Source organism: Zootoca vivipara, chromosome Z2, assembly GCF_965207765.1.
Source record: "Zootoca vivipara chromosome Z2, rZooViv2.hap1.1, whole genome shotgun sequence".
NCBI classification, from domain to species: domain Eukaryota; kingdom Metazoa; phylum Chordata; class Lepidosauria; order Squamata; family Lacertidae; genus Zootoca; species Zootoca vivipara.
Genome location: NC_142585.1, coordinates 39,716,288 through 39,741,882, shown reverse-complemented (window position 1 = coordinate 39,741,882; position 25,595 = coordinate 39,716,288). Strand labels below are relative to the sequence as shown.

General features: G+C 42.7%; 1 protein-coding gene and 1 long non-coding RNA gene across 2 annotated transcripts; one reads left to right on the top strand and one right to left on the bottom strand.

Annotated features, from left to right (window-relative positions):
• LOC148686634 (uncharacterized) lies at nucleotides 1–14,174 on the top strand. Its single transcript, XR_015948712.1, has 2 exons — nucleotides 1–108; nucleotides 14,012–14,174. It is a non-coding gene; the product is annotated as an uncharacterized LOC148686634 (long non-coding RNA).
• ZBTB34 (zinc finger and BTB domain containing 34) lies at nucleotides 9,984–23,471 on the bottom strand. The gene is made up of 2 exons (XM_035113363.3): nucleotides 23,328–23,471; nucleotides 9,984–12,268 (listed from the first exon to the last, which is right to left on the bottom strand). The coding sequence occupies exon 2, from the start codon at nucleotides 12,244–12,246 to the stop codon at nucleotides 10,771–10,773; it is 1,476 nt and encodes a 491-aa protein (XP_034969254.1). The 5' UTR covers nucleotides 12,247–12,268; nucleotides 23,328–23,471; the 3' UTR covers nucleotides 9,984–10,770.
• Between the last annotated feature and the right edge of the window lie 2,124 nt (nucleotides 23,472–25,595).

Below are 25,595 nucleotides of genomic sequence, written 5' to 3'. Positions count from 1 at the left end.
GAGAGTGTGAAGAGGTGCTGCAGCCGGTAGTCCGCTCCTTCCCCGCCTTGCTCCGCCATGGATTTGAGGAGAGTCCGCGCGACGGGGCTGCTGCTGGTTGCCATGGAGGTTAGAGAGGCGCTGTCGTTAGGTCTGGTCTGGTGGGGGTGGGAGTAAGGGGGCTGCTGGCAAAAGGGGGAAGGCACTGTAAGTAGGGAGTCTCCGAAAGCAGACGCTGCAGCACGGAGGGGAGAAGACAGCTGCAGCAGCGTGTGGTTATTTGGAAAACCCGTTGGGGTGCGCGCGCGCGTGAGAGTGCTGGGAGATTGTGAATCCTCGTGTGGGAGAGGGAGGGAAAGATCAGGAGGGAGGGGGACCACTCTACCTCTCGGCACCCGGTCGAAGCCCCCCAGGACAAAATCAATAGCAGCCTCTCTCTCTCTCTGGCTTCCTCTGCCCCTTTCCCCAGCGCGCTTCCTCACCATCCCTCCTCTCAGGCTCTCTTTTTCCAGCCAACGATCCTTCCCCACCCCGCACAACCACCCTTTTCTCCCCTTTTGGGAGCGCCCTCCATAAAATAAGGCTATCTTTGGCTTAGGGAGACCCTCCTTTCCTCTAACTGGGAGTTACTGATTTACCCACGTCTCTGCTGCGCTTCCTGACGTTTTTCCCCCCAGCAGGTTTTCCTCCTGCGATTTCTGATGCCCCCCCCGTTCGCTCTCCTTTTCTCTGCTGCTTCATTCCCTTGCCGCCGCCCCTCCCCCCCGCGTAGCTTTTTCAGTCCTTTGCCTCCTGCCTGGACGCCTCCCCCCCCCCAGCACTCCTCTCTCCTCTTCCTTCCCTCTCTCCTTCCCCGACTCCCTCGTCCCACCGAGGGCTTCCCCCATCCCCTCCACCACCGGCTGAGTCCCTTTTCTCCCCCTCCCTCCAAATCCAGTGTTCTACCCACTACACTGCCCAGCCTCTGCCTAATGACTTGCTGTGAAAGCCTCATCCAGTGTCTGTCCATCTCTTTAACCTCTCCCTGCTCGTGCCATCTTCTGTTTTAGGGCCATAGCTCAGTGGCAGAGCATCTGCTCTGAATGCAGTCCCCATATTCAATCTGGCACCTTCAGGTGGGGCTGGGAAGAGAGTTCCTGTCTGAAACCCTGGACAGCTGCTGTCAGTCAGTGTGTAGACAATACTGACCTAGAAGGCGGCAAATGTGTCCTCTTTTTTTGCCTTTTAGAATATGGCAACCCTATTATAGGGACCAATTCTGACTTTGCCAAATTAATAGAGTATCTAGAAATTTGACAAGAAGTATTTATTGTTTGAATCAGTGTTGTAATAGTAGTATGAGGTTTCATAATAAATAAGAGTATATCATTTGAAAATAAAATTAATTTATATTTAGCGGAGTTATGAACTGCTCTGTGAATCCCATCATGTTGTTTAATAATACAGGCCAGGGGTTTTAAACAGAAAATAATAAACAAAGGTGATAATGGGCATCCTGTACATTGACTATTGCTGACCAGGAAACATCTTTAGGAATCCTCCCTAGCCAATGCCACCTCCATAAGGGCTGAAAATTAAAGCCTCTGGGGTGGTAGATCTCAGTATACTGCCACTGCCACTATGGAGGACAATCCAATGCTCCCGTGTGTGTGTGTGTGTGTGTGTGTGTGTGTGGAACATCATTCACTTTGCCTAAACAAGAAAAAAAAATAGTAGATGAGCAACAAGCCCTGGAGGCCCAGGCCAGGCAATCTCCGAAGCCAATCTTTGGAGAGCAAGCTAAGGAAGGATTTATTTTGTTTGTATTTATACAAAGAAAGAACATAGTATTTGGGAATTGAAAGTTCCAAGCGTAACACTAATATGTGCTGATGAGAGCTGAAGCTCAACAGCATATGGAGGGCCACAGGTTCTCCACCCCTAGCACAGTAGGTGAAGGTACACACAGGATCATTACACAAAGATGGCAACGTTGGAGATATCTGTAAAGGGATCACCATACCTGGGGTTCCCCAAAGGAACGCCACATGCACAGGCTTTAAGGGGGCAGAGTGATTAAGACTTTATTGATACAAATATACGTAGGGGTCAGTCTCCTAAAAAATCAAAGGAAAACTGTGATTTTAGTGCACTTAAACCTCATACTGCACACTGTAAGCTACACTAGAAAGATCCCAAAACAGATCAGGTCTTTTTTCACATTTTAACAAGTTCTGGCAAGTCTCCATCTGTGTTGGAACAAAAATGGCACAATATTACGGAATGGAAAAGTTCCAAGTGTAGCACTAATATGTGCTGATGGGTGAGTCATTAAGCACCTGTAATTAGTATTATCTGTACAATTCTAATACTGATCTACCTCATAGAGTTATAAAGTTCATTTTACAAGGGAAATATGGACAAAAGGAGGCAGTTTTGGACAGTAGTGACATCATCTGGGCAAGGAAAACCCAAATTTGGTTTGGATTCATAACTATTTTAGCCAATCACAAGAAGATAAAACTTCTTCCAATTAAAAAACAACAATCAGAATTCAAAGACAGAATGTGTGCTTCAGAAGCATTTTAATTTATAAACAGCAATTCCCATTGACTTTATTTATACCATAAAAAAGGCAATTTACAAGCAAGAAACAAGAAATCCATCAGAACAAAACAAAGCAGCACTGAAATATTCATGTCACAAAATCTAGAAACAAAAAAAATTGAGTACAAGATTAAAATAATCATTTGAATAAATATTCTAAAATATTTCATGCTATAAAAGAATCCTTAATGGCAAGTTAGTTGCTTTCAACAGCATCCGCTTTAGCTAGCTTCATTTACTTCATATGGTGATGAAGTGTGGAGTTTGTGAGGTTACCGGTTTAATATTGCAAGGTATTGACACAGAGGTTAGTCATTCAAAGTGTTCAAATATTTATGAGGAAAAACAAAAGCAATCTATAAACAGTAGATGTTTACTTAATAGTACAACTTTCTGATAAAACAAGTGCAGCTAGATCATGCAAATCAGCCATGAGTTTCTCCCCTAAATTGAAAGGTGTAAACAAGCCTTCAGCAAAGTCCAAAGACTAATCTCCCAGTATGCCCAGTGGTTTTCACTCTTTTGACTCTTCAGGGATTATTTCCTGCATTGGACTGCTCTATTAGGGGACTGCTGGATTCCGAGGCATGTTCTGGAGCAAGGGAAGGCAGATCAGAACCTACTAGGTGGCTTGCAGTAGACCAGCAAGGATTTCTCATTCCAGCACCAAAGAGCCCTCACAGTTACCGGTACTGAAACAAAACTGGTGAGGGGAAGGAAGCAAGAGTGGATTTTGGTTTGCAAGGGCTGGAGCTTAGTTCTGGTCCTAAAATAAAATTCCTTAGCTTATGACATCAGCTGGATGTAGCTTGGGGGTAATTGGCCTTGTGAGCTGAAATAGACTACTAGCTAGCAATTCCTCACCACTGGTTTAGTATTTGTTCAGAGGCATCCTACACCTTAATGTTAAATATCTGTCCACCCCACTGAGCCACTATTTTGTACCTGCTTCTGTTGTGTGTACTTGAGGCTTCTAGTGCAAAAGAAAAAAAGGGGGGGACCATGCTTGGTGGCTGCAAACCTCTTCTAGGATGTATTCTCATGTTCAATCTAAATGCTCTCCAAGCTGCGTGTTGGGCCTTATGTCCTGCATGAACTGAAAGTTCAGCGTAGCATGCAAGCAGTACTCCCCTGCTGGCTGCAATATTAGGAATGACAAGCATTTTCCCACTGAAGAGCCCCAAACTTCTAGGGCAGGCACGTCCAACAGGTAGATCGTGATCTACCGGTAGATCACTGGACATCTGTGGTAGATCACTGGCTCCCCTCAAAGAAGCTCAACAACTTTGGCTCCCCTAAACAACTCTGACCTGAACCCCTAAAAATGGGACTTCACCTTCCTAAAAAAATCTCAACAACTTTGAGCTGAACCCCTAAAAATGGGGCTTTCCTCCCTAAAAAAGCTTAACAACTTTGACCTGAACCCCCCAAAAGGGTGTAGATTACTGCCAATTTTTAACTCTGAGTAGATCGCAGTCTCTTCGGAGTTGGCCACCCCTGTTCTAGGGAATGCAAGTGTTCCCCAGAGCACAGGGTTGTATTCAATGTTGGTCATTTGGGTTAACTGGGGCCCATTAATTCCAACGGGTCTACTCTGAATAAACCTTTGAAAATTTTGAAAACCACTGCAGCATGCTGGCAGTAGGACAGCTGTGTCCTGTGTCTTAAAAGCAGATATTTATAAAGGTTATAACCACGGCCACTTACTGAAACTTTGCTCCATATCTCCAAGTAGGTACACAGAACAACTCTCTCAGACCCAATTTCCATTTAACATTATGTAAGCTTGCATAACTGATTTAATGCACCATTTTAAGGATGTCTGAGAGTGCAACAGGCTGTATAGTTTTAAGTCCTTTAAGGGTATTTAATTGAAAAAAGAGATGCATGGCTGCCAAACTCTGAACATTCTGAATGACTTCACTGAACTTTGGGTTCAGTTGCTGAGTATTACTGTTGCTTACAATTCATGGAACTAAATAGACTCATTCATATATATATACTATATATTATATATATAAAGGATTTACACAATTCCCAAATACTTTAAAATATATAAAAATTTAATAAATAACCCTGACCAGTCTAAAAGCACCATTCAAGGGTAAAATTCCCTTAGAAAATAGATTAGGTGTTGCATATTTGAGTCCCTTTTCAGTGGCTTCAACATGAAACCCTTTCAGATGACAAAAATAAAACAGAAGTCACAGTAAACTAAAAACATACATTTCAAATAAGATAGATTTCAGTCAAGATAAAGCTCTGTCACACCCTCTTCTCCCAGCCCATGTTTAAAAATTCGTGCTAATCTTATGTTAACCCATAACAGTTACATCAAAACAACTTAATTCTGATCAGAAATAAATGACTTTCAGAATATATTTAGTTATTCTGGGAACCTTAAAAGAGACTTTTAAATAATCCAATTTAGGCTAGGAGTGCTCAATCCCAGAGGTGGTTTATGTGCACTTTAATCTCAGCCCTGCATGCAGGCAATTGGCTCTTTCCTACATGCATGGTGTCTGTGCCATTGTGGGGTGATGCATATGTAAAAAGAACATTTATCCATGGTTAAAAGAAATTGTGTGTATGTGTGGACTGCTGGATTTTGCTCTTGAGAGGAGTGCACAAGTATCCCCTCCCACTTAACTATGATTAAGAGCCTTGACTAGGTTTAACCATGCTGAGCTAGCCAGGTTAAGAACCAGACGGAAACCTGGTTATAGTCTTATTCATATTAGTTAACATCAATTCAAACATTGCTCTTGGCCACCATTGAGGTGGTGTGGTGAGATTTTGCTCCGGACCTCTGAACTGTGTCTAAAAAGAGGTCAGGTCTGCAACAACTCTAAATAAGCAAGGCATGGACGAATCTGGTAACTTATTATGTTGCAAAGCATAAATAAAGGGCTGGCTAGAGGCTACTGAAATTCCACATGTCTCCCCTTAAGATGAGCATCCCTGATTTCAACTTAAACAGTAAATTCTGCCGAACAGTGAAATACAGTATCCTTTCTGCCATTAAAAGCATTCACACTTGAATACAGAACCAACTGTGAGGCGCTGCGTTGCTTAAAAAAAAAAACTCACTTATTTACAAAGCTATTTTCTGAGTCTTATTTACAACTTCAATAGAAATTATATGGAAGATAAACCAGTTAAGAAAAAAAAAACAGCTGCTTAAAACCACAAATATTAGCAAAAAGTATAAAATTTGTTTTTGTTTTTCACAGTTTGTAAATAGGTTAAAACATCTAAAGGAGAAAAAAATGACACTGTCACTGTTTTTAGTATTCTTCACATTGTCTATGTATCTAAAAAGGTAGTTTGAGAGACTCAATTATGAATCAGCCTGCAGGATTTCACATATTTTCAACCCAATATTTAATCTTACTGGTTTTCTTGGCTTTCGTGTTTATTTTAAATGAAACAGACTAATCAAATATGTACAGCAATCAGTACTGCACAGTATTTTCAGAATTCACCTAAAATAAGTCACTGCATGCTTTTCATCCTGGTGGACATAAGATATGAATTTAAAAAGATTAAAAGATGGCACCCCATTCCCATGGAACCATAATGTGACAAGGCACGATTTAGATGCTGCTGCCTGACTTGAAGCTTTGTCTGCTAGTCTCTCGTGTGTTGCAGCACATCTAGGGCAAAATCCAAGGAAGACAGAAGCTGCTTCAACACAAAAACTTTTTTGCCCTACACACAAGCAATCCCCAGCCATTTTACAGACACTGTGCACTAATATAGACAACTGAGACAGGGAACTGGGTGGCTACCGGAAGCCAGCAGCTCCTCCAATCAAACAGCATTTTGCCAGCTGTTACAATCTCAGGAGGTACTGCTGAGTGTGAGTGGAATGCTAAAACAGCATTCTTAGGTGAAATTCCTTCAGAAATGTGTACGCAGAGTGTGCAATGTTGTGCTGTATCTTCACCCCAGTCAATGATGTGGAGGGGAATGCATAATGTGATGATGATGCATCAACATAGGGTAGATGCTACATGTGGGGTGGGGTGGGGTGAAAATGGGACATGGGACTACCACTGAAATAGAGAAACTGTGCATGTCTGCAGTTCTGCACCTCCTATGATTGCCTTGTATGAATATTGCATTGTTCACACAAATGCACCTACAGAGTGGATGAGAACACCATTTATTTGTGTGCTAGATTTATATCCCACCTTTCCACCAAATGAGTGTTCAAGGTGGCTTGTGTCTTCTGTGAACTGGCCTTTGAGGCACATTTCAAATTCAGGGAAACAAATGGAAGACACGCAAGTTAACTACTCCAGATTAGATCTCTAGAGCTGCCTACATGTCCAGTGAAGCTCTTGATCTTTACAGTACTATATTATGGCTTGATAATTTTGAACCCCGGTAGGCAGCAGGAAGAGTAAAAACATACCAGCCTTGTTCTCATGCCACACTGAACAGTGGCTTAGAGCTTTGTGCAAAATGGGCAGTGCAGTCCCTACTTCTTATGGTTTGAAGTTGCCTTCTTTAGAAACTGACCAGAGCTTATTTTAAATCACCACCAGTGATTCTGTGAAAGTGAAGCTAAATGCTGCATACGTCTTTTCAGCTGCATGGGAATCAGAGGGAGAAGCATTGGCGCCCAAGGCTTTGTTTGGACTTGCTGCAGCTCATGCACACAGCACTAAACCATGATTTAGCATTTCTGTATGCGAATTTGGCCATCAACATGAATGAGTATATGGAACACAAAAATCTCTCGAAAGTGGCTGAAGTCAGGAGATTGATAACTCCTAGGCTTTTAACAGTTCCACCGCAACATTTGAACCTGAAAGCTGTACAATCAAAAATATCCAAAATTATGTTAAGTCACTCTTTGGTAAACTCAAACCAGTTCAACCAAGTTTACGGATTCAAAAAACTATATTTAAAACAACTTTTAAGATTGACACAGAGACAAAAGTCAGGGAAATACAAAGTTAACTGCATTTCCCCTCTTTCCTTAACTAATACTACTATGGCGTAAACCCAAGTGGCTTAAAAGGCACCACAGCACAGTTTCACTGTAAAGGGTTACATTTTAACTCTGCATGTCCAAACTTTTGTTTGATGGTCTCAAATGCAAGCATATCTCTGCAAAAGATACAATAAAATTGATTTGTATCTTAATGTGTTATAAGAATGAATGGTCAGACATGTACCCTCCCTGAAGCAGACTGTAAATCCGGAGGCCTGTGAAAAGCATTTCTCTGCATGCATGGGGTGGGTCTGTCACCAATTCCATTCTACCTGCCCAGCTGCATCCCTCCCATTTCATTTCTAGCCTCCTGATCCTCAGAAGTGGATGGGGGCTGTAGAAGGAAGGCAGAAAGCAGGAAAGGCCTGTCTGCACATGTGGAATGTGCACTGAACCTGGCTCTTCTGGGGCTCCAGCCCTGGTTTATACTAATAGTAGAAAGGGAAAAGGAGGGGAGTTAGTGTTTTCCTGGGAAAGAATCTTTTAGGCAGCTATAGTAGGAAAAGGATTATCATTTTGTCTAACTAAAACAGAGTCTAGAGAACAAACCTGATTTACTGTTAACATGTAGTAACATTAATCCTTATTACTGGCTTTGATAAAGTAAAGAAACGTCCATTCTAAAAATACTGCAGAAGTCTAGTCTTTTAAAATCTCAAACAAAGCTGTAAGCTCTCAAAACCACTGCAAGCAAGCAAGCTTCATTCTTCTTAAGTGATTTGGAAAATGAAAGCTGATATGGGGTGCTGCTTACAAATTGTATAAATCACTTGCTCTCCAGCTAAAGTACTTTTTATGGAACACTGTACAGTACAGATCTTCAAAAGCTCCAAACACTGTATCTATCTGCCACCCATTGTATAACCACAGCTATTTTCTCAGTGTTTTAAATCACAGAATATACATGAAAAATAGAAGTAGCCCCCGCAGAATGAGAATTTTGAAGGATTATGACTTCCTGTTAAGAAAACCCATACACTTTTATATGATTAAAATTCACAGTTGTGAGAAATTTAGGGAATCATACAAGAATTAAGAACAGAGGCTCAGATTCAAAAGTCAACACATTAAATTACACACACACACACACAAAATCTTGAAGGCAGCAAGAAATTCACACATTCCGAATATCCTATCTGGGAGAGCTGTCAACAAATTTTTGTGCAGCGCTTCCTATTTCACTCAGTTTTGTGCCTATAAGCGGTGAAAGAAGCACACATCCAATTTGTTTTAAGAGGGAACAGAACACTCCTACAAGTGGGTGAAGATTTAAAACTCTAATAAAGAGAAAATGGGTTCCAAGAATTCCATATACCTGAAGGATCCTTTTTTATGGCCACCAGCCAAGTAAGCATCTTACTGTGCCTCACAGCCCAGGCTTGTTCCAGCATCATTTTAATGCCTCTGTACTGCTCTGCCAGGAAACCTTAAAGCTACAGCAGCACTAGCTTAGGGAATATAAGGCAGAAACTGAAGCAGAACCAGGAGAGGAGACAGGTAGGTGGAGGGCAGGGGGGAGGGGTCTCTCTTGTCATGCAGCTTCTGTCACTAACAGCTTTCTATCCTGATGAATATATCTACCAAGAAGTTTCTCATTCTGCCAAGCATAAATATATCCAAGTACTGAAAAATATTATTCACAAACATCTGTATTCTATTTACTTGATAAGAGTTTTCATACAGTAATTATTTGCCAGCTCACACTTTTGTGAGGTGTTTTCAGGCAGATAAATAACTGGAAAAAAACTGTGATTCCACTATAGTAAGGTTTCACATTTTTTTTATATCTATTATGGATTTAAGAGAAAAAAGTTAGCACCACTTTAGAAAGATACCAAACGACTGAAGGAGGAAAAAAAATGATTACTAAAAGGATGTGTAAATGTGTTTGTCATTGGCTCTTTATGAAAAATAAAATACTGAGCAGCCGTTGAAATTATGGAGAAGCCAAAAGAACCTCTCTAATACAATAAGATATATTGCTCATAAATCCCGCATGGCATCGTTACAAAAAGTAAAAAAACAGGTGCTTTAATTTCACTTGAAAATGGTAAATCGGAAGTTATGGCGCACCTGAAAACAGCTCTGTGGAAGTGATTCACTAGAACACTGTACAGAAATATTGCAGATATGACTACAACATCCTGCTTAGCCTTCTTTAAACCAACCATATAGAGTGATTAAAGTAAGACTGATTTACCTGGTATGCTTTCTACAGTACGAAATGAAGGTAGATTCTGAGGATAGTAAAAACATTTAAAACCACAATGCTACTTTTGGGTTGGCTAGTATAACAACACATTTCTATATAAAAAGGGGGCAGCACCACAGGTTGTCTAGTTTATATTCTAGACAGAAAACCCAAACAATCCCCATTGTAAAGTTAATACAATTATGGCATTTGGTTTATGCATGCTATTGAGCAAATTTATTTCAAAGCATTGCTCACTTTTGGACACAATATATGAACATGGGGGGGGAAGCAAAGCTTCATGAAAAAGCAGGAAAAAACCCTAAAGAGAAGATTGAAAGTTGAAAGCCTTTTAGAAAGAGGTTTTTTCCTTTCCATTTAAGATATTTCTACATTCACCCCAACCAAAAGAGAAAAAGTGAACATCGTATATATGTTTATATATAATAATATATCTTATATAAAATTGAAAGCTATCAAAATAGTTATTCAAACAACAACAAATAAACACCCACCCAAACCCACAACTTAGTATGACACATAGATGGGACTCTAGGAGGCATACCTTATGCTCCTACATAACATGTTTGTTAAGGCTGCCATCCTAGCATACTACTGGAAGCAAGTCCTATTGAACTCAGTAGGTCTTGCATCCAAGTATACCTACATAGGATTAGGCTGCACAAAGCACAAAAGGAGAGAATATACTATTCGGCCATATCTGCCTTGTTTTTAGTATCTTTCACTGTTGAAGCCCCAGCCTCCCTCCTTCTTCGTGCTTTGTTTGAAGAATACTATGCCCTTTATAAACATTTTTAGGGGTAAAGCTAACCCTACTTCCTTCAAAAAATAAAAAGTAGCCTTCTGTCTAGGAACAGGGCCTGAAGACTTGCAAAATCAGGAAAATGACAATGCTGTTATACCTGTTACAAAACTTATCAAAGAAACGAGAAGGAAATGCGTTGATCAATGTGCTTTGTTTGAGTTGCACTGAGGGATGCAGTAAATTTTAATCAGATGTCTGTATATCCATGCTGTAATCCAGCGTTTCAGAGGCTAAAGCATCATCATCTCTCTGTTCGATATAGGCTTCTGTTCTTTCTGGAGACTCAACTCTGCTTCTTACTTCTGCTACACCGGGATGATTCTTTCGCAGGTGCTGGTTTAAAGTTCCCTGGAAAGGGAAACATTTTCCACAGACCTCACAGCGGAAAGGTTTGTCATCTGTGTGGCCACGGATATGGTACTCGAGTTGGTCCTTGCGCGTGTACTTCTTCCCACAATATTTGCACACAAAGGGGGTTATTCCCATGTGCAGCCTCATGTGCCTATCAAGACTCCCTTTCTGGTTGAAAGACTTCCCACAGTATATACAGATTAATCTTTCACTGTATGCATACCAGTGACCTCTTGAATTCCTTTCCCGTGGACTGTTTTCGTAACCTGGGTGATTTGCTGCAGATTCCGCATCAGCTCCTTGTGCTGAAACATCACTATGCAAGTAGCTAGTAGAGATCCGTTTTTGACGGCCACGGCCTCTAAGAGCGCCTAGCATGGATCTTGAAGAGCTTGAGTTTCTCAGGCTTCCAAAGGTATCTGGTGCATTAGCAGACTGGGATGAGCCATGGGAATATGAGTAGGCATTGTGCAATACAGAACTGTAGGAGCCAATGTTAACAGCCACTACTTGCTCCCCGTCCACCATTTCAGTGTGATACCCATCATCACCAAGAGAAGAGCTATCTGAGCAACTTGGTCGGTCAGATTTTTCCATTTTAACTTTCACCTCAGCAGCCTGGCTCTCTCTGACTACCAAGTCCCCTTGGTCATTATCACCTTCAATCTGAATCTCATATTCCGAAATGCTCCCACTACTACCACGGTCTGAGTGCCCTTCTTCTTGTAGACGGTTACGGAAAGATTTGTTTGGAGCTGTTTCCATTCTTAAATCACTGCCCGAAGTAGACTGCCGCACCTGAGAGCAATAGGGAGGAGAGATTTCCACTGGATTGGCAAAATAGCTCTCATCTTTAACACCGTTGTGGTTTTCCGGAGCATCTTCAGCACCAACAGTAACAGAGTCAACTTCACCGACGCTGATCTTTGAATGGATACTTTCAAGAATCTGTGTGCACTTATCAATGACACACTGCATCTGCAGAAAACTAGCTGCAGTTAGAAAGCTAACAACATCCTTAAGTTGCAAGGACATCCTTCCAGTGTAACAAAAAGAAAGCAACTGTTCAAAGACACTGGGATTTTTAATAACTGATATTGAGAGGCCGCTCATGGTACTTAATGCAGAATGGTCACGGAAATATGGAGAACTGGCAGCTAGGACAGCTTTGTGAGCTCTAAATGGCTGACCCTGAATATGCACAATGATATCACAAAGCTTTCCCTGCAGGCGGAGCTCATTCAACTGGCTCAGTACGGTGCTGCTGTACTCGGGAACGTCAAACTGGATTAAACTGCTGTTGTCCATGTCTTCTGGTGTATGGTGTAACCTGCAAAAGTCACAAAAAGAAGTACTTATAGATCAGAACTTAAAAATGCCTGGTGCTTTAAAGATTGAAAGCAGTTCATTGACATGCACAGTAACTTACACTGCATACAATCTGTACATTGTTGAGACCGAAAATACAAGGGATAGCAAACAGCAATACATTTACATACATCTGAAATGTTAAATTCAAAATAACATGGGATGTGACTTGTGTAGTGTTATATGTAGTGGTACTAAACTGACGGGTTTGTGAGTAGCTTGTTTGCTAGTGAAGGTTTCCTCTACTTATGGTAATTTTGCAATTAGCAGTTTCAGTGACCCAAGCTACTAACACTTGTTCATATCAGAAATCTTAAAGACTCTCACCTCTTAGTTGCTTGGGAATCAAGCCTTGAAAGAGTACACTGAGTGCAGAGCTGGACAGGCAAGGAAAGGAAACACAATCTGAACAAATGCTTTAAGCAGCACTGTTGATCCCAAGTATTGCTGACGCAAACTTGTATGTCATGCAACATTAACAGACAAAGCATTACAGATGATCTTGCAATACACCAAGGTTCTTTCCTTTTGTGGTTTTGAGATAGCCTATCTAAAGTGTTTTCCTATCAAAACCTGCTAGGGGAAAGTTAATTTATTGAACTGTTAAATGGTCATTTGCCCTAATGCTTTGGAGGAACAAGTGTGGAGCCATGTAAAACTGTTCAGGTCTCATGTGGTAGGGGATGGGTGAGGAAAACTTTATTTCCCAACACCCTGAAACCTTTTCTACACACTGTGCTGGCTGCCAGCCGTGATTCCAAGCACCTTCTTGCTGTATAAGAAATGGAAAGGGAGTGGTGTTCTGGAAACCACCTCACAGTACAAATAGATGTTTTTTAACCTCACAGCACATATCCCTAACCATAAATGATCTTCTAGTACACTTTACATTGTTAGCAATTCAACTTACCTTCCAAGTCCCGGACTGCAGAATCCGGGACCGGCAGCCGTGTGACACCGGAAGTTGCGTCAATGTAACTTCCGGTGTCGCTTTGCCCTTCTATGGGCACCAAAAATGGCTGCCGCCGACACCGGAATTCGCGTCTATGCACTTCCGGACATGCGTAGGTGCGACTTATGAAGCCAGCGGTGGCCATTTTTGGTGCCCATAGAAGGGCAAATCAGAAAGGAAAAAAATGGCCGCCGGCAGGAGAAAATAATGGAGAAAAATGGGAGACGAAGTGATACAGGGGACCACCGGGAAAAGGTAAGTTTCCTGGGGAAAACGGGGTACTTGGCAGCTATGGCAATTCAAGCAGGCCAGTCATACCCAGGGGTCAGCAAACTTTTTCAGCAGGGGCCGGTCCACTGTCCCTCAGACCTTGTGGGGGGCAGGACTATATTTTGGAAAGAATGAATTCCTATGCCCCACAAATATCCCAGAGATGAATTTTAATTAAAATCACACATTCTACGCATGTGAAAACACCAGGCAGGCCCCACAAATAACCCAGAGATGCATTTTAAATAAAAGCACAGATTCTACTCATGCAAAACCATGCTGATTCCCGGATTGTCTGTAGGCCGGATTTAGAAGGCGATTGTGCCGCATCAGGCCCCGGGCCTTAGTTTGCCTACCCATGCCCTTAGTTCTCCTGCTCTCCCCTTCCCAATTTTCCACAGGTCTGTAAGTCATCGAACATAAGCCCTTCCACCCCCTTCTCTTTTTAAATACATCTCTCTTTTTATTTATGACGCAATGCAGGTGGCGCTGTGGGAGAAAAGCAATGACAAACCTAGACAGCATCTTAAAAAGCAGAGACATCACCTTGCCAACAAAGGTCCATATAGTTAAAGCTATGGTTTTTCAATAGTGATGTATGGAAGTGAGAGCTGGACCATAAAGAAGGCTGATCGCCGAAGAAATGCTTTTGAATTCTGGTGCTGAAGGAGACTCTTGAGAGTCCCATGGACTCCAAGAAGATAAACCTATCCATCCTGAAGGAAATCAGCCCTGAGTGCTCACTGGAAGGACAGATCCTGAAGCTGAGGCTCCAATACTTTGGCCACCTCATGAGAAGAGAAGAATCCTTGGAAAAGACCCTGATGTTGGGAAAGATTGAGGGCACTAGGAGAAGGGGACACCAGAGGACGAGATGGTTGGACAGTGTTCTCAAAGCTACGAACATGAGTTTGACCAAACTGCGGGAGGCAGTGCAAGACAGGAGTGCCTGGTGTGCTATGGTCCATGGGGTCACCAAGAGTCGGACGCGACTGAATGACTAAACAACAACAACATCATTTCACCTCTTACTCATCTTTTTTCTAAACTTAAAAGTCCCAAAAGCTGCAACCTTTCCTCCTAGGTGAAAATGCTTCAGTCTCCATTTTGCTTCCAAACCAATAGACATGGGATCACCAGAGTTTGGTGCACCTGTACCAAAAGCAGAGGGCACTGACTTGCAACTTACACAACCAGGCATAGCCCACCAGCTCCATATTGTTTGGCAGATGCTGTATAGTCTCTATATTATGGCTATCTCAAGTACGCAAAAACAGGTGTTTTATGGAGATTATGATGGGATGTTATATTTAGCTGGTGGACTGCATTTGGCTTTGCTAGTCATTAGTTGTTGCTATATTACAGCCAGCACAGAATATTATCTGCAAGCACCTTATATAATTCCATTTTTTGTTTAGGCTAGTACCTGGATGGGAGCTTACATAGGAAGGCCACATATGCTACTGTGATGATAGTACAGAAATATAACAATGAGATAAACTGTCTTTAAAAATAAAGGAAATATGAAAAGGAATTATTTAATATAAGTTGCTGTATTAACAGTCAAGTTTCAATACAAAAAAATCAGAAGTATACATTATTAAGCATTAGAGTTATCTTTTTCTGCCAAATTAATCACATTGTTTCCTACTTCATCTATTCTCAGATATTGGAAGACACAAAAGCCTTTTTTATTTTGAAATAATTTAAAATCTACAGAAATTGGCCAATAGAGGACAGATGAAGTAAAATGCTGCCATCTTTTCAATTTGACCCAACTTCAGAAATCTTTCCCTCCACAGTTCAGTATCTGAGCTGTACAGACAATATAATCAAGCCAAGTTTACTGTTAAGAAGTAGCTTTTAATATTCAGTTTTTATTAAATGGGAAAATTCAATTATTTCCACCCAAATGAGGCCTTCTCAGGAAAGAACAAAGCAGCACAATTCTCCTTCCCCCAATACAATTCCTTCCTTCTTGTAATTTTGTTTTTTCCCAAACAGAGAAAGCATTATTATTTACTACTTCTTTTAAAAAAGCAGTTCTGTAAATGGTCTACACTGCACACAAAAACTAATCATATATATTCCACAACACTCAAGAGAAAGCTCTAAAAGCCAATTCAAATAGATTTATATGATGAATGCATATGCATTATCTTGCATATTAACGATGTCTCAAAGCTGTGCATTGTCAGAGCCATCTGGTTGCTTAGGAATTGAAGGCATGTACAGTGGTACCTCTGGATACAAACCGCCCCCTTTGCGAATGCTTCGGGCTACACATGCGGCAAACCCGGAAGTAAAGGAAAGATTTCCGCCACCTGTGCCTCCGCAGAAGTGGGCTACTGCCTCCCACGCCTGCGCAGAAGCGGGCTACCGCTGCCAGCACAAAACAACGTGCCTCTGGATGCGAATGTTTGGGGGTAAGAATGGACCTCTGGAATGAATTAAGTTCATATCCAGAGGTACCACTGTACATGCTCCCAAAGGTTTAACAATAGTTTCACAGCAGATGAATTAAATATATATTTGCATTTACTGTAATAGCAAAATTGCTGGAACTGTTATGCTGAAATGGCTATAAAAGAACCAAATCCCAATTTGGGCCTTGAAAATGCAAATCGTGCAGTTAGAATAAGTTATGCAAGTTTGCTCATTCTGTACGAATAAAATCAATATGCAAGCTTTGGGAGGGAAAAAAAATCTGTGTTCTTTTCTTGATGAGTTAATTTACAGAAGTGATAGTCATATGGGACATGTATATATCCATGCAAGGAACAAGAACTCTATTACATGGACCTTGACACATTTACAAAGTGCCATCAATATATACAGTATTTAAAATAAATCAAGTAGTGCAGTGTGCTCTTGTACAGCTCCCTTTCATTTCAGTAATGCTTTTGGCACAGAAGTTCCCCATAAACTGTGCCCTGAACATCAGATCTGTCTGCCCCACACTCTGTTATACTTAATTATGACTAATGCACAAATCCTCACCATCATGAGAACTAGAAACCTACCCATTAAAGTGATCACAATTCTGTACTAAATGTCAAGAGTTGCATGTATACTCTTTGTCTGATGAATAGCAAGTGCCTGAGACACAGCATATCCACATGCCATCCACCAAACTGTGTTAAGATACACAGCACATGAGTGCAAACTTAGGACCTCATCCCAGATCAATTCTGCCAGAACTCATGGGCTCCACCTTGCCTGGGAGCAAAACTTGCTGAACTGGACCGATGCACACCCGGTTCACCCTTTTTTTTTTTGCAAGGATCCCATCAAGAAAGAGATAATTTGATGGTCCAAACCGTACCTTCTAGGGCTGGGCGATATCTGATTTTCAACACTGCAATATATCACCAGCTAAACATCACAATATACTGATATTTGACAATGTCTGAAATAAGGATGCATTGTCTCACTTCAGTTTTTTGCATAGTGCACACACTTCACAATTTGTGATATATTGCCAGGTCAAAAATTATGCAACTAATATCTTTATATGGACTTCAAACTGGTTTTGGATGCTATATTGATTTTTCACTCTGTCCTACCTTCTAATGGCCCCTACTTTAACCTATTAAAAAAAAAGTACCAACAAACATCTTTGACAAAAAATGACACTGGGGAATAAGGCTAATGTAGAAAAATTGTACAAATAGCTTTCCAATATTTTTCTTAAACAGAACCAATTAAACATAAACTTATCCACAGCAATTTCACTGTAGCTTGAGGGGGAAGAAATGCATTCCAACTCTGATCAATGCCAAATGAAAGGGACTTCTGTTATGAGTTATAGATATAACAGAAGCTTTGCCTTGATTCTAAATATTCAACACTAGTTTTTGAGCAGCCAAGAGACATTCTTCACCTATACAAGTCGTACCTTGGTTTTCGAACAGCTTAGTTCTCAAACGTTTTGGCTCCTGAACGTTGCAAACCCGGAAGTGACTGTTCTGGTTTGTGAACTATTTTTGGAGGCCCCGATTGACTGCAGGAGATCCTTAGGCATGAATAGCAGTTTTAACCAAAATTTTAGCTTATATATCAATATCTGAGATTCAATAGAAATTTGTCCAGCCTCCAATCATAAAAGTACATTGGGCACACATCTTGAAAGGCCAAGAATACTTTCCAAAAAATTTGTCTGGACAGATTATAAAGCTTCAATCCAGTTAAACGTTCATACTTGTGCTCCATACAGCATTTGTGGTAATATCTTAAAACTGAACACTTGAACTGATGAGGTGACATGCTGGCCTCCCTTGACATAAAAGAAAGAGATGAGTGAATTATAGCTCTGTTGTGCATTTGCAGTAGCATACAACAATTGTGTTTTCCAAGAGCTGGTAGCTTGAAATGCTATTCTCAGATATTTGTAAAATTTAACCTGTTCAATTGGTTGTCCATTGATTTGTGAGCAATGTTTTCATCATCTCCGAGTAAAAAGTAAAACTTTAGATTTATCATAATTAATTGTACTTAAAGCAAACTTCCACAACCTGGTGCCTCCTCCAGATGTTGCTGGACTAAAACTTCCATCACTCCTAACCACTGACCATGCTGGCTGGGGCTGATGGAACCTTTAGTCCAAAATGTCTAGAAGCTACCAGAATGGGCAAGACTGACCTAAGATGAGGGCTGCCTAATTACAAGGAGACAGAGCCAGTTTCTTTGGGTAAAGAAGGAAGTGTGAAAACTATATTTTGATTTCTTGTTCCTGGACTGGTTGACTATATAGTGCTACCTTATACAGAAAAAAACCATTCATCATTAATCCATCAAGCCCCATACTATTTCTACAGAAAGAGAATAACCCCTCCAAGATTCAGGCAGAAGTTTTCCCCAGCCCTGCTACCCAGACTACCTGTGAAGGTAGAGGTTGATTCTGGTACCTTCTAAATACAAAGCATTTATAGAAACCCAAGTGCAAAGCTAAATGTTTATAACTTTAAAATAGCAGCAGTCTTCATCTCCCAAGAACATACATATTAGAGGTTTGCACTTTTATTTTATTTTTTGCAAGCAACAGCTTCTGAACTGCATGATGGAAGAGTGGCACAAGTCCTTCCTCTCCACTATGCAGATAGCAATCCTTGTAAGCCACGCAAAAAGCCAGGCACATACAAAGGCAAAAACCATCCATCTCCAAAAGGGACCACTGATAAATTAGTCTCTCTCTATAGTTACAGTGGGACCTCGACTTATGAGCTACTCGACATCCGATGTTTTCGACTTACGAGCGGAAAAAGTGGCCGCACGCTTACAATTTTTCCGACATCCAAATGGAAAACCCGTTCGTGGCTAGACACGGTTTCCTCGACTTACGAGTTTTTAGATGTGGTTTCCGTTTTCAATGCATTCCTATGGAAAACCGCTTTTCCTATGGGAAACTCGACTTACGAAGTTTTCGACCTACGAGTGAGCATTCGGAACGGATTAAATTCGTAAGTTGAGGTCCCACTGTATTCCTCTGTGTAGTCAGATGTACTGAGAACCTCACTCAGAAAGATGACCAGCTCTGTGGTTAAGCAAAGGTGCCTGCTCTGCTCCTCAACTATGCTGTTGCACGAAGTGAAACTGTTAGTTAAGGTGCTTTGATGGCACCTTTTCTACTTGCTTCCTGTGTATCCTGTGTTGGTGTAGTAGCTTCTATATGAACCATTGGATTTAGAAAAAGGCATCCTCTCATGCAGCATACATTGGACAGATATTTATCATACCTCCACAAAAAGTCATGTGGATTTGGAACAGAATAAGGGGGCATCCAAGCTGTGCATTTTGGTCTTGTAGTGAGCAATAAGAGCAAATAAATATTCAGAGAAGATAAAGCAGCCTTGAACGTACGGACTCTTGTTTTATTTAACTATGTTCACATTTTACAAATCAATAAACAGCACTTCTTTTTTTAAAAAAAGTCTATATACCAGAGAGGCCCATTGAGGTCAGCACACAGAGATGACAAATCAAACTCGCAAACAGTCACTTGCTTTGTCATGCCTTGCAAGGCAGATTCACTTCCAGAGGACCACATACAGTGATGCACTGGAAAATTGAAAAACTGTCCTCACCCCACATTTTCCCATGTTATCAGTATGCCACATATCACTAATAGGTTTGTGCAGGGTGACCAGTTAAATATATTATTTATGGACTTGCTTGCAAGTCAACCATCAACTACAAGGAGATATACAAAACATAGAATGGCCACCCCATGATGGTAGATAATTCAGTTTTAAAAAAGCATATTGTATCACAAGTAGGAAAAAAAATCAAAACTGATTGCACAGTTCTACTTGTGCCCTGTATTGATTCAGTGGGTCATGGAGTTCATTAAACATTACAATATGAGAAAACGAGGCCAAATATAGATAGGTAAAAGTAACACTATAAACCAGGCATGTCCAAAGTCCGTTTCGTGGTCTTAATTTGGTCCGTCGGCTTAATCCAGCCCCTGTGGCAGTTCCTTTCCTAGGGTAAAATCCTAAAAAAAACCTCAACAACTTCAATCCCCCCAGAAGCTCAACTTTGGTTGGCCCTCACAGCCCTTCACTTCATCAAATCTGACCCTCTTTGAAAAAAGTTTGGACACCACTGCATAAACCATATATGCTGGGTTACTATAAAACAAGGAATGCAACCTTGGGACACTTTGTGAAAATAACCAACAGAAGTAAACACAAAGATGTGTTATTTATAACAGGGTTTAGATTTTTAACCCAACATCCCCCACTCCCACTTCACAGACCAAAATTGTACTAAGTACACAAAATGAAAAGCTATTTTTTTGCAAAAAGGTGGAACATGATGCAGCACAAGAGAGGTATTGGTAGGCACATGTGAGGTAAGTGGCAATGGGAGCACAACTGCACTGCTGCCAGCTGCTTTTCAAATTCATTTGCTCATTTCTTGGGCTGGGCCTGTCCAGAGATTTACATTTAATAATAATAATAATAATAATTTATTATTTATACCCCGCCCATCTGGCCGGGTTCCCCCAGCCACTCTGGGCGGCTTCCAAAAAACCCAGAAATTCTAAAATACAGAAATCCATCAAACATTAAAAGCTTCCCTAAACAGGGCTGCCTTGAGATGCCTTCTAAAGGTCTGGTAATTGTTCTCTTTGACCTCTAGTGGGAGGGCATTCCACAGGGTGGGTGCCACTACCGAGAAGGCCCTCTGCCTGGTTCCCTGTAACTTGGCTTCTCGTAATGAGGGAACCGCCAGAAGGCCCTCGGAGCTGGACCTCAGTGTCCGGGCAGAACGATGGGGGTGGAGACGCTCCTTCAGGTATACCGGACCGAGGCCGTTTAGGGCTTTAAAGGTCAACACCAACACTTTGAATTGTGCTCGGAAACGTACTGGGAGCCAATGTAGGTCTTTTAGGACCGGTGTTATGTGATCTCGGCGGCCGCTCCCAGTCACCAGTCTAGCTGCCGCATTCTGGATTAGTTGTAGTTTCCGGGTCACCTTCAAAGGTAGCCCCACGTAGAGCGCATTGCAGTAGTCCAAGCGAGAGATAACTAGAGCATGCACCACTCTGGAGAGACAGTCAGTGGGCAGGTAGGGACTCAGCCTGCGTACCAGATGGAGCTGATAAACAGCTGCCCTGGACACGGAGTTGACCTGTGCCTCCATGGACAGCTGTGAGTCTAAAATGACTCCCAGGCTGCGCACCTGGTCTTTCAGGGGCACAGTTACCCCATTCAGGACCAGGGAGTCCTCCACACCCGCCCGCCTCCTGTCCCCCACAAACAGTACTTCTGTCTTGTCAGGATTCAATCTCACAGGATTTACCATGTGTTTGCAAAAAAAACCCCAACAACCCTGCCCCATCTCCAGTCTTTATGGGGAGGAAGCACTACTAACAGAAGAATTGAGTTTAGTAGTTGCAAATGTGCATGTCACCCACAGGCTTGGAAACTCAAGAACAACAAACTACACCTTAGGCACAAGTACTTATCACAAAGGCACAGCTAATTTGGAATGTTGACTATGTCCTAGTGGTAGAGAGGAGTTAGTATGGTCACCTTTAAATTTATTAACCCAGTGCAACACCTAAAGAATGATGCCCACAGAACTTGTTGATGAGATAACCATTAGTACACTTCACAATTCACGTCTACTCAAATACAACAGAATTATAGGGCATACAGTATCAATTCCTCTCCATCAAATGAGGCAGATTTTAATTAGTAAAGATTCAGCACTAATTGCTTTCAAATACCAGGTCATAGATACTGTACTCAAATGGGTGTGGGGAAAAGGGACGTGTTTTTCCCCCCAATTGTGTGCCACTTTCCCTGTAGAAAAAGTATGAAGTGAAACCAATTAGGTAACCTGGGAGGGACTTACATCTGCCTGGGATTTCCATCACCTGGACTGGAGCGCATCTAAGGAGGGGAGCCACATGCACCTTTCCTGTGCCACTGAGGAGCCATGATACAAGTGTAGTGCAGTTGTTCGTATTGTACCTGAGAAACAAGGGTTCAAATCCCCTCTTGGCCATGAAGCTCACCTTGGGTCAGTCTCTACCACTCAAGTCATAAATAATTTGGAGTGATGTGGAGCAGAAACTGCCTCCAGGCTAGGTAGCAAAGATTGCAGACAGGCAAGCACCATCCAGATCAACTATATGGTGCCACCTTCTCCTATTTCTTCAGACTCCTTCCCCAAACCCACTCTTCCATGAATCTTTCAACTAAATTATAATTCCCCAGACTAAACTGGAACAAAATATATTAATGCATAACTGTATCAGCTCACATATGTCCCTTGCTACCTTGGCACCACTCAGTTGCCTTTCCCTCCTGTCAAGATTTAGATTGTAAGCCTCTTGGGAGAGGGAACTACACTTTTATATAAGGATCCATATGAACACTGATGGTACTTCATAAACCAGGTGTGGCAAACCTTTGGCCCTCCAGAACTCCAACTCCCAGCATCCCATGGCCACTAGCAATCCTAGCTGGGGCTGGGAAGAGCTGTAGTTCCGCAGCAACCAGACCAAAGGCTCCCTACATCTACCATTTCATCTTAAAGCACACTGCTACTTCTTCTTGAAGGAAACTCAAAATACTCAACAGACAACCAGTGCCCAACCTGCAGTCAATGAGGTGCTGGGGTTCAGTGTCAGATCAGATGTCAAGTACACCCATGTATAAACTAGCAGTCGGCCATGAAGATTACTGGGTACCTGGGCGTCAGTCCCCCCTCCACCACCACCACTCAAGCTACTGTAGTCTGCTTCACGGGGTTGTTGTTGTACATGGGAGGGAGAAAAACCAAGCATGCTGCCTGTGCAGAAAAGAAATGTGTGTGCATCAAATCACAAGAGATTGTAATTTTCATGCAGTTTAAGGCTAAAACACAAAGAAGAAAAGCAGGATATGTTTGCAAGAGTAACGAACAAAGCCCCACGCCCAAAACAACTAACCTGGATTCAATCAACCCCTACAAGAGGATAAAGGGGCGTCATTGTTTTTGTTTGTTAATTTGTCATGCATTTTTGTTTTTATATTGTAAAAAAACGCCCTATGATCCTCAGGTGAAGAGCGATATAAAAATTTGAGAAATAAAATAATGAAATAAATCGCCATCCATTAATCCCCACATCGTTTTGCATGCAATAGGGAAGGAGTCTTACACCTTCACTTCCCCTCAGCTTAACGTGGGCGGAGGGTTGCTGCTGCTGCGAACACCGTCCTTTGATCCCTTCGGCGTGCCCAAGATGGGAGCTGGAAGAACCGTAAACCCCAGCACCCCTCCCCTCCCCCGCATTTCTCACCTGAGGGGGCGTCGGGAGTCTCCTCACATGGCGGGTCCGCCGGAGGGAGCTCGGTCCTGGCCCGAGTGCCACCTTCCCCCCGGCCGACGCCGCCGACGCTGCTCCCCCCTCGGTTCCCTCCCTCGGCCAGCAGAGCCCGGAAGCGAATCCTCCACTCTCGAGAAGAGGCACTTCCGCTACCGGAGCGCCATAGGCAATGGGAGGAGCGGTTGGGAGGCAGACAAGGAGGCATGTGGGGCCGGGGGCGGATCTGCGCGGCTACGCCCACCCTGGGGACGGCCACGCCCGCTTCTCGGCTCTATCTCGTTCACGGGCGCCTCACGGGGTGGTGAAAGAAGGGCGCGCATGCGCTCTCATCTTTTCGTGTCCACGCAGGCTGTTATCACACCCGATATACCTGGAGGGGTTCCTGCCACGTTTTCTTTCCTTTTTTTTGGGGGGGGGGGAAGGGCACCGAACAGGACTGAGGGGGACAAAAAGGTTTATCTTCATTATATTATTTCATTTCAATTAATTAATTATTTTCAGTTGGTCTACTCTGAGTAAGATTAACATCGGACACAACCCTATATTATTAACAAGCATTCTAAATGGAGCTCTTTATCCAAGTTGGCACCTGTGTTGGACTTGGAAAAACTCACGAGAAAAAAGTACCTGAATGCACAGCTTAAAAACACGTCTGCTGTCCGTACCCTTTTGGCTATTATCTTTATAATCCCTTATTTACAAATGTTCTTGTTCCTTTATTCTGGTACAAGAGCTGATCCCTAAATTATTATTATTATTATTACTACTACTACTACTGCTACCGGTACTACTACTGTATCATTCCTATTTGCCTGGCTGTCGTTTGTAATTGTCACCAAACATTTGCGAAGGCCTCCAACCAAATTTGCAGACTGCAACTCATTGGCACTTAAACCAATCTGCATGAGCGCTTTTAGCAGGGCCGCCTTAAGCATATCCGGCGCCGTGCTGCAAAGATTCCTCCGGCCTACCCCCACCCCCTTTCCCAGAGTTGTCGACCTTTTCCCAATCCTCTGCGGGGATTGCTCTCCCGCGGAGGCTTGGGAAGGAAACTGCACACCCACCAGCCATATAGTTGGCAGGGAGCAGCTTCCATCCTAAGACTCTGCGGGGATTGCTCTCCTCCCGCAAAGGCTTGGGAGGCAAACTGCACACCTGCTAGCCATATTGTTGATGGGGCACAACTGGCGAGTGTGTAGGGAAAGGGGAGGCCGCCAGCAAAGCTGTGCAACCCAGGGCCGTCTTAAGCCCATCCAGCGCCGTGGCGCTAGGTTCCTCCAGCGCCCCCCTCCAGAGCCTCTCCAAGGGCCCGGGAGTGCCAAGCGGACCGCGGCAGCAGCGGGAGGCCACCTCCGAGGACTCCACGCTGCACCTCCTTGTTTCCCCAGCGCTGGGTTCCGCTCAGTCAAGCTTTGCCACCAGTGCGCGCACCGCGGGACCAGCAAGAGCTGCTTGGGCGCTGTGCGCACGCTGGTGGCGAAGCTCGACTGAGTGGAACCCAGCGCTGGGGAAACGAGAAGGAGGCACAGTGCGGAGTCCTCAGAGAAGGAGCACAGTTCTGGCCAGATCGCCGGAACCCTGCACTCACTTGGCGCCCTTCCAGCGCCCTGCGCCGTGGCTCTCCGCGCCACTAGCCTCTATGGCTAGGACGGGCCTGGTGCAGCCTCCACACTTGCTGGAGTGTCCCTGAGAGGCCAGCGCTCTGGCTCAATGCGCCAGTAAGCCCAGTAGGAAAGATGGCTCTGGCTTTTAGATAACCTGAAGTATATTGGCTGCATCAGTTGAACATATCAACATAATGTGAAATGCTTTTTCTCAATGTTAACTACTGAATAAAGCATCAACCTTCTATTTTTTGAATAAGTTGACATTGAGTATGGGAGCATTCTATTTGGTAGAATAACCGAGCCTTTCTTGAGAGTAGTGGAGGACATTATTAATATTTGCCTTGTAATGTAGAATTTCTACACTCCTGAAGTTTTTGTGGAGAAATCTATCCTTACTTCACTGTGCTCTCCCCCTTATCTTCAAGCTTCCCTCAGGAGGAGGATAGTGAAAATGGACTTTTGCTTTGTTATAATGTGTAAAGTTTGAAATGATCATAAAGTGGCATTTAAGATGCTGTGCTTTTTCCTTTAATTGCACTCAATAAAACAGGGCTTTGTTCACACACATTGCTATTACTGTATATTCCTGCGTATAAGACTACTTTTTAACCCAGAAAAATCTTCTCAAAAGTCG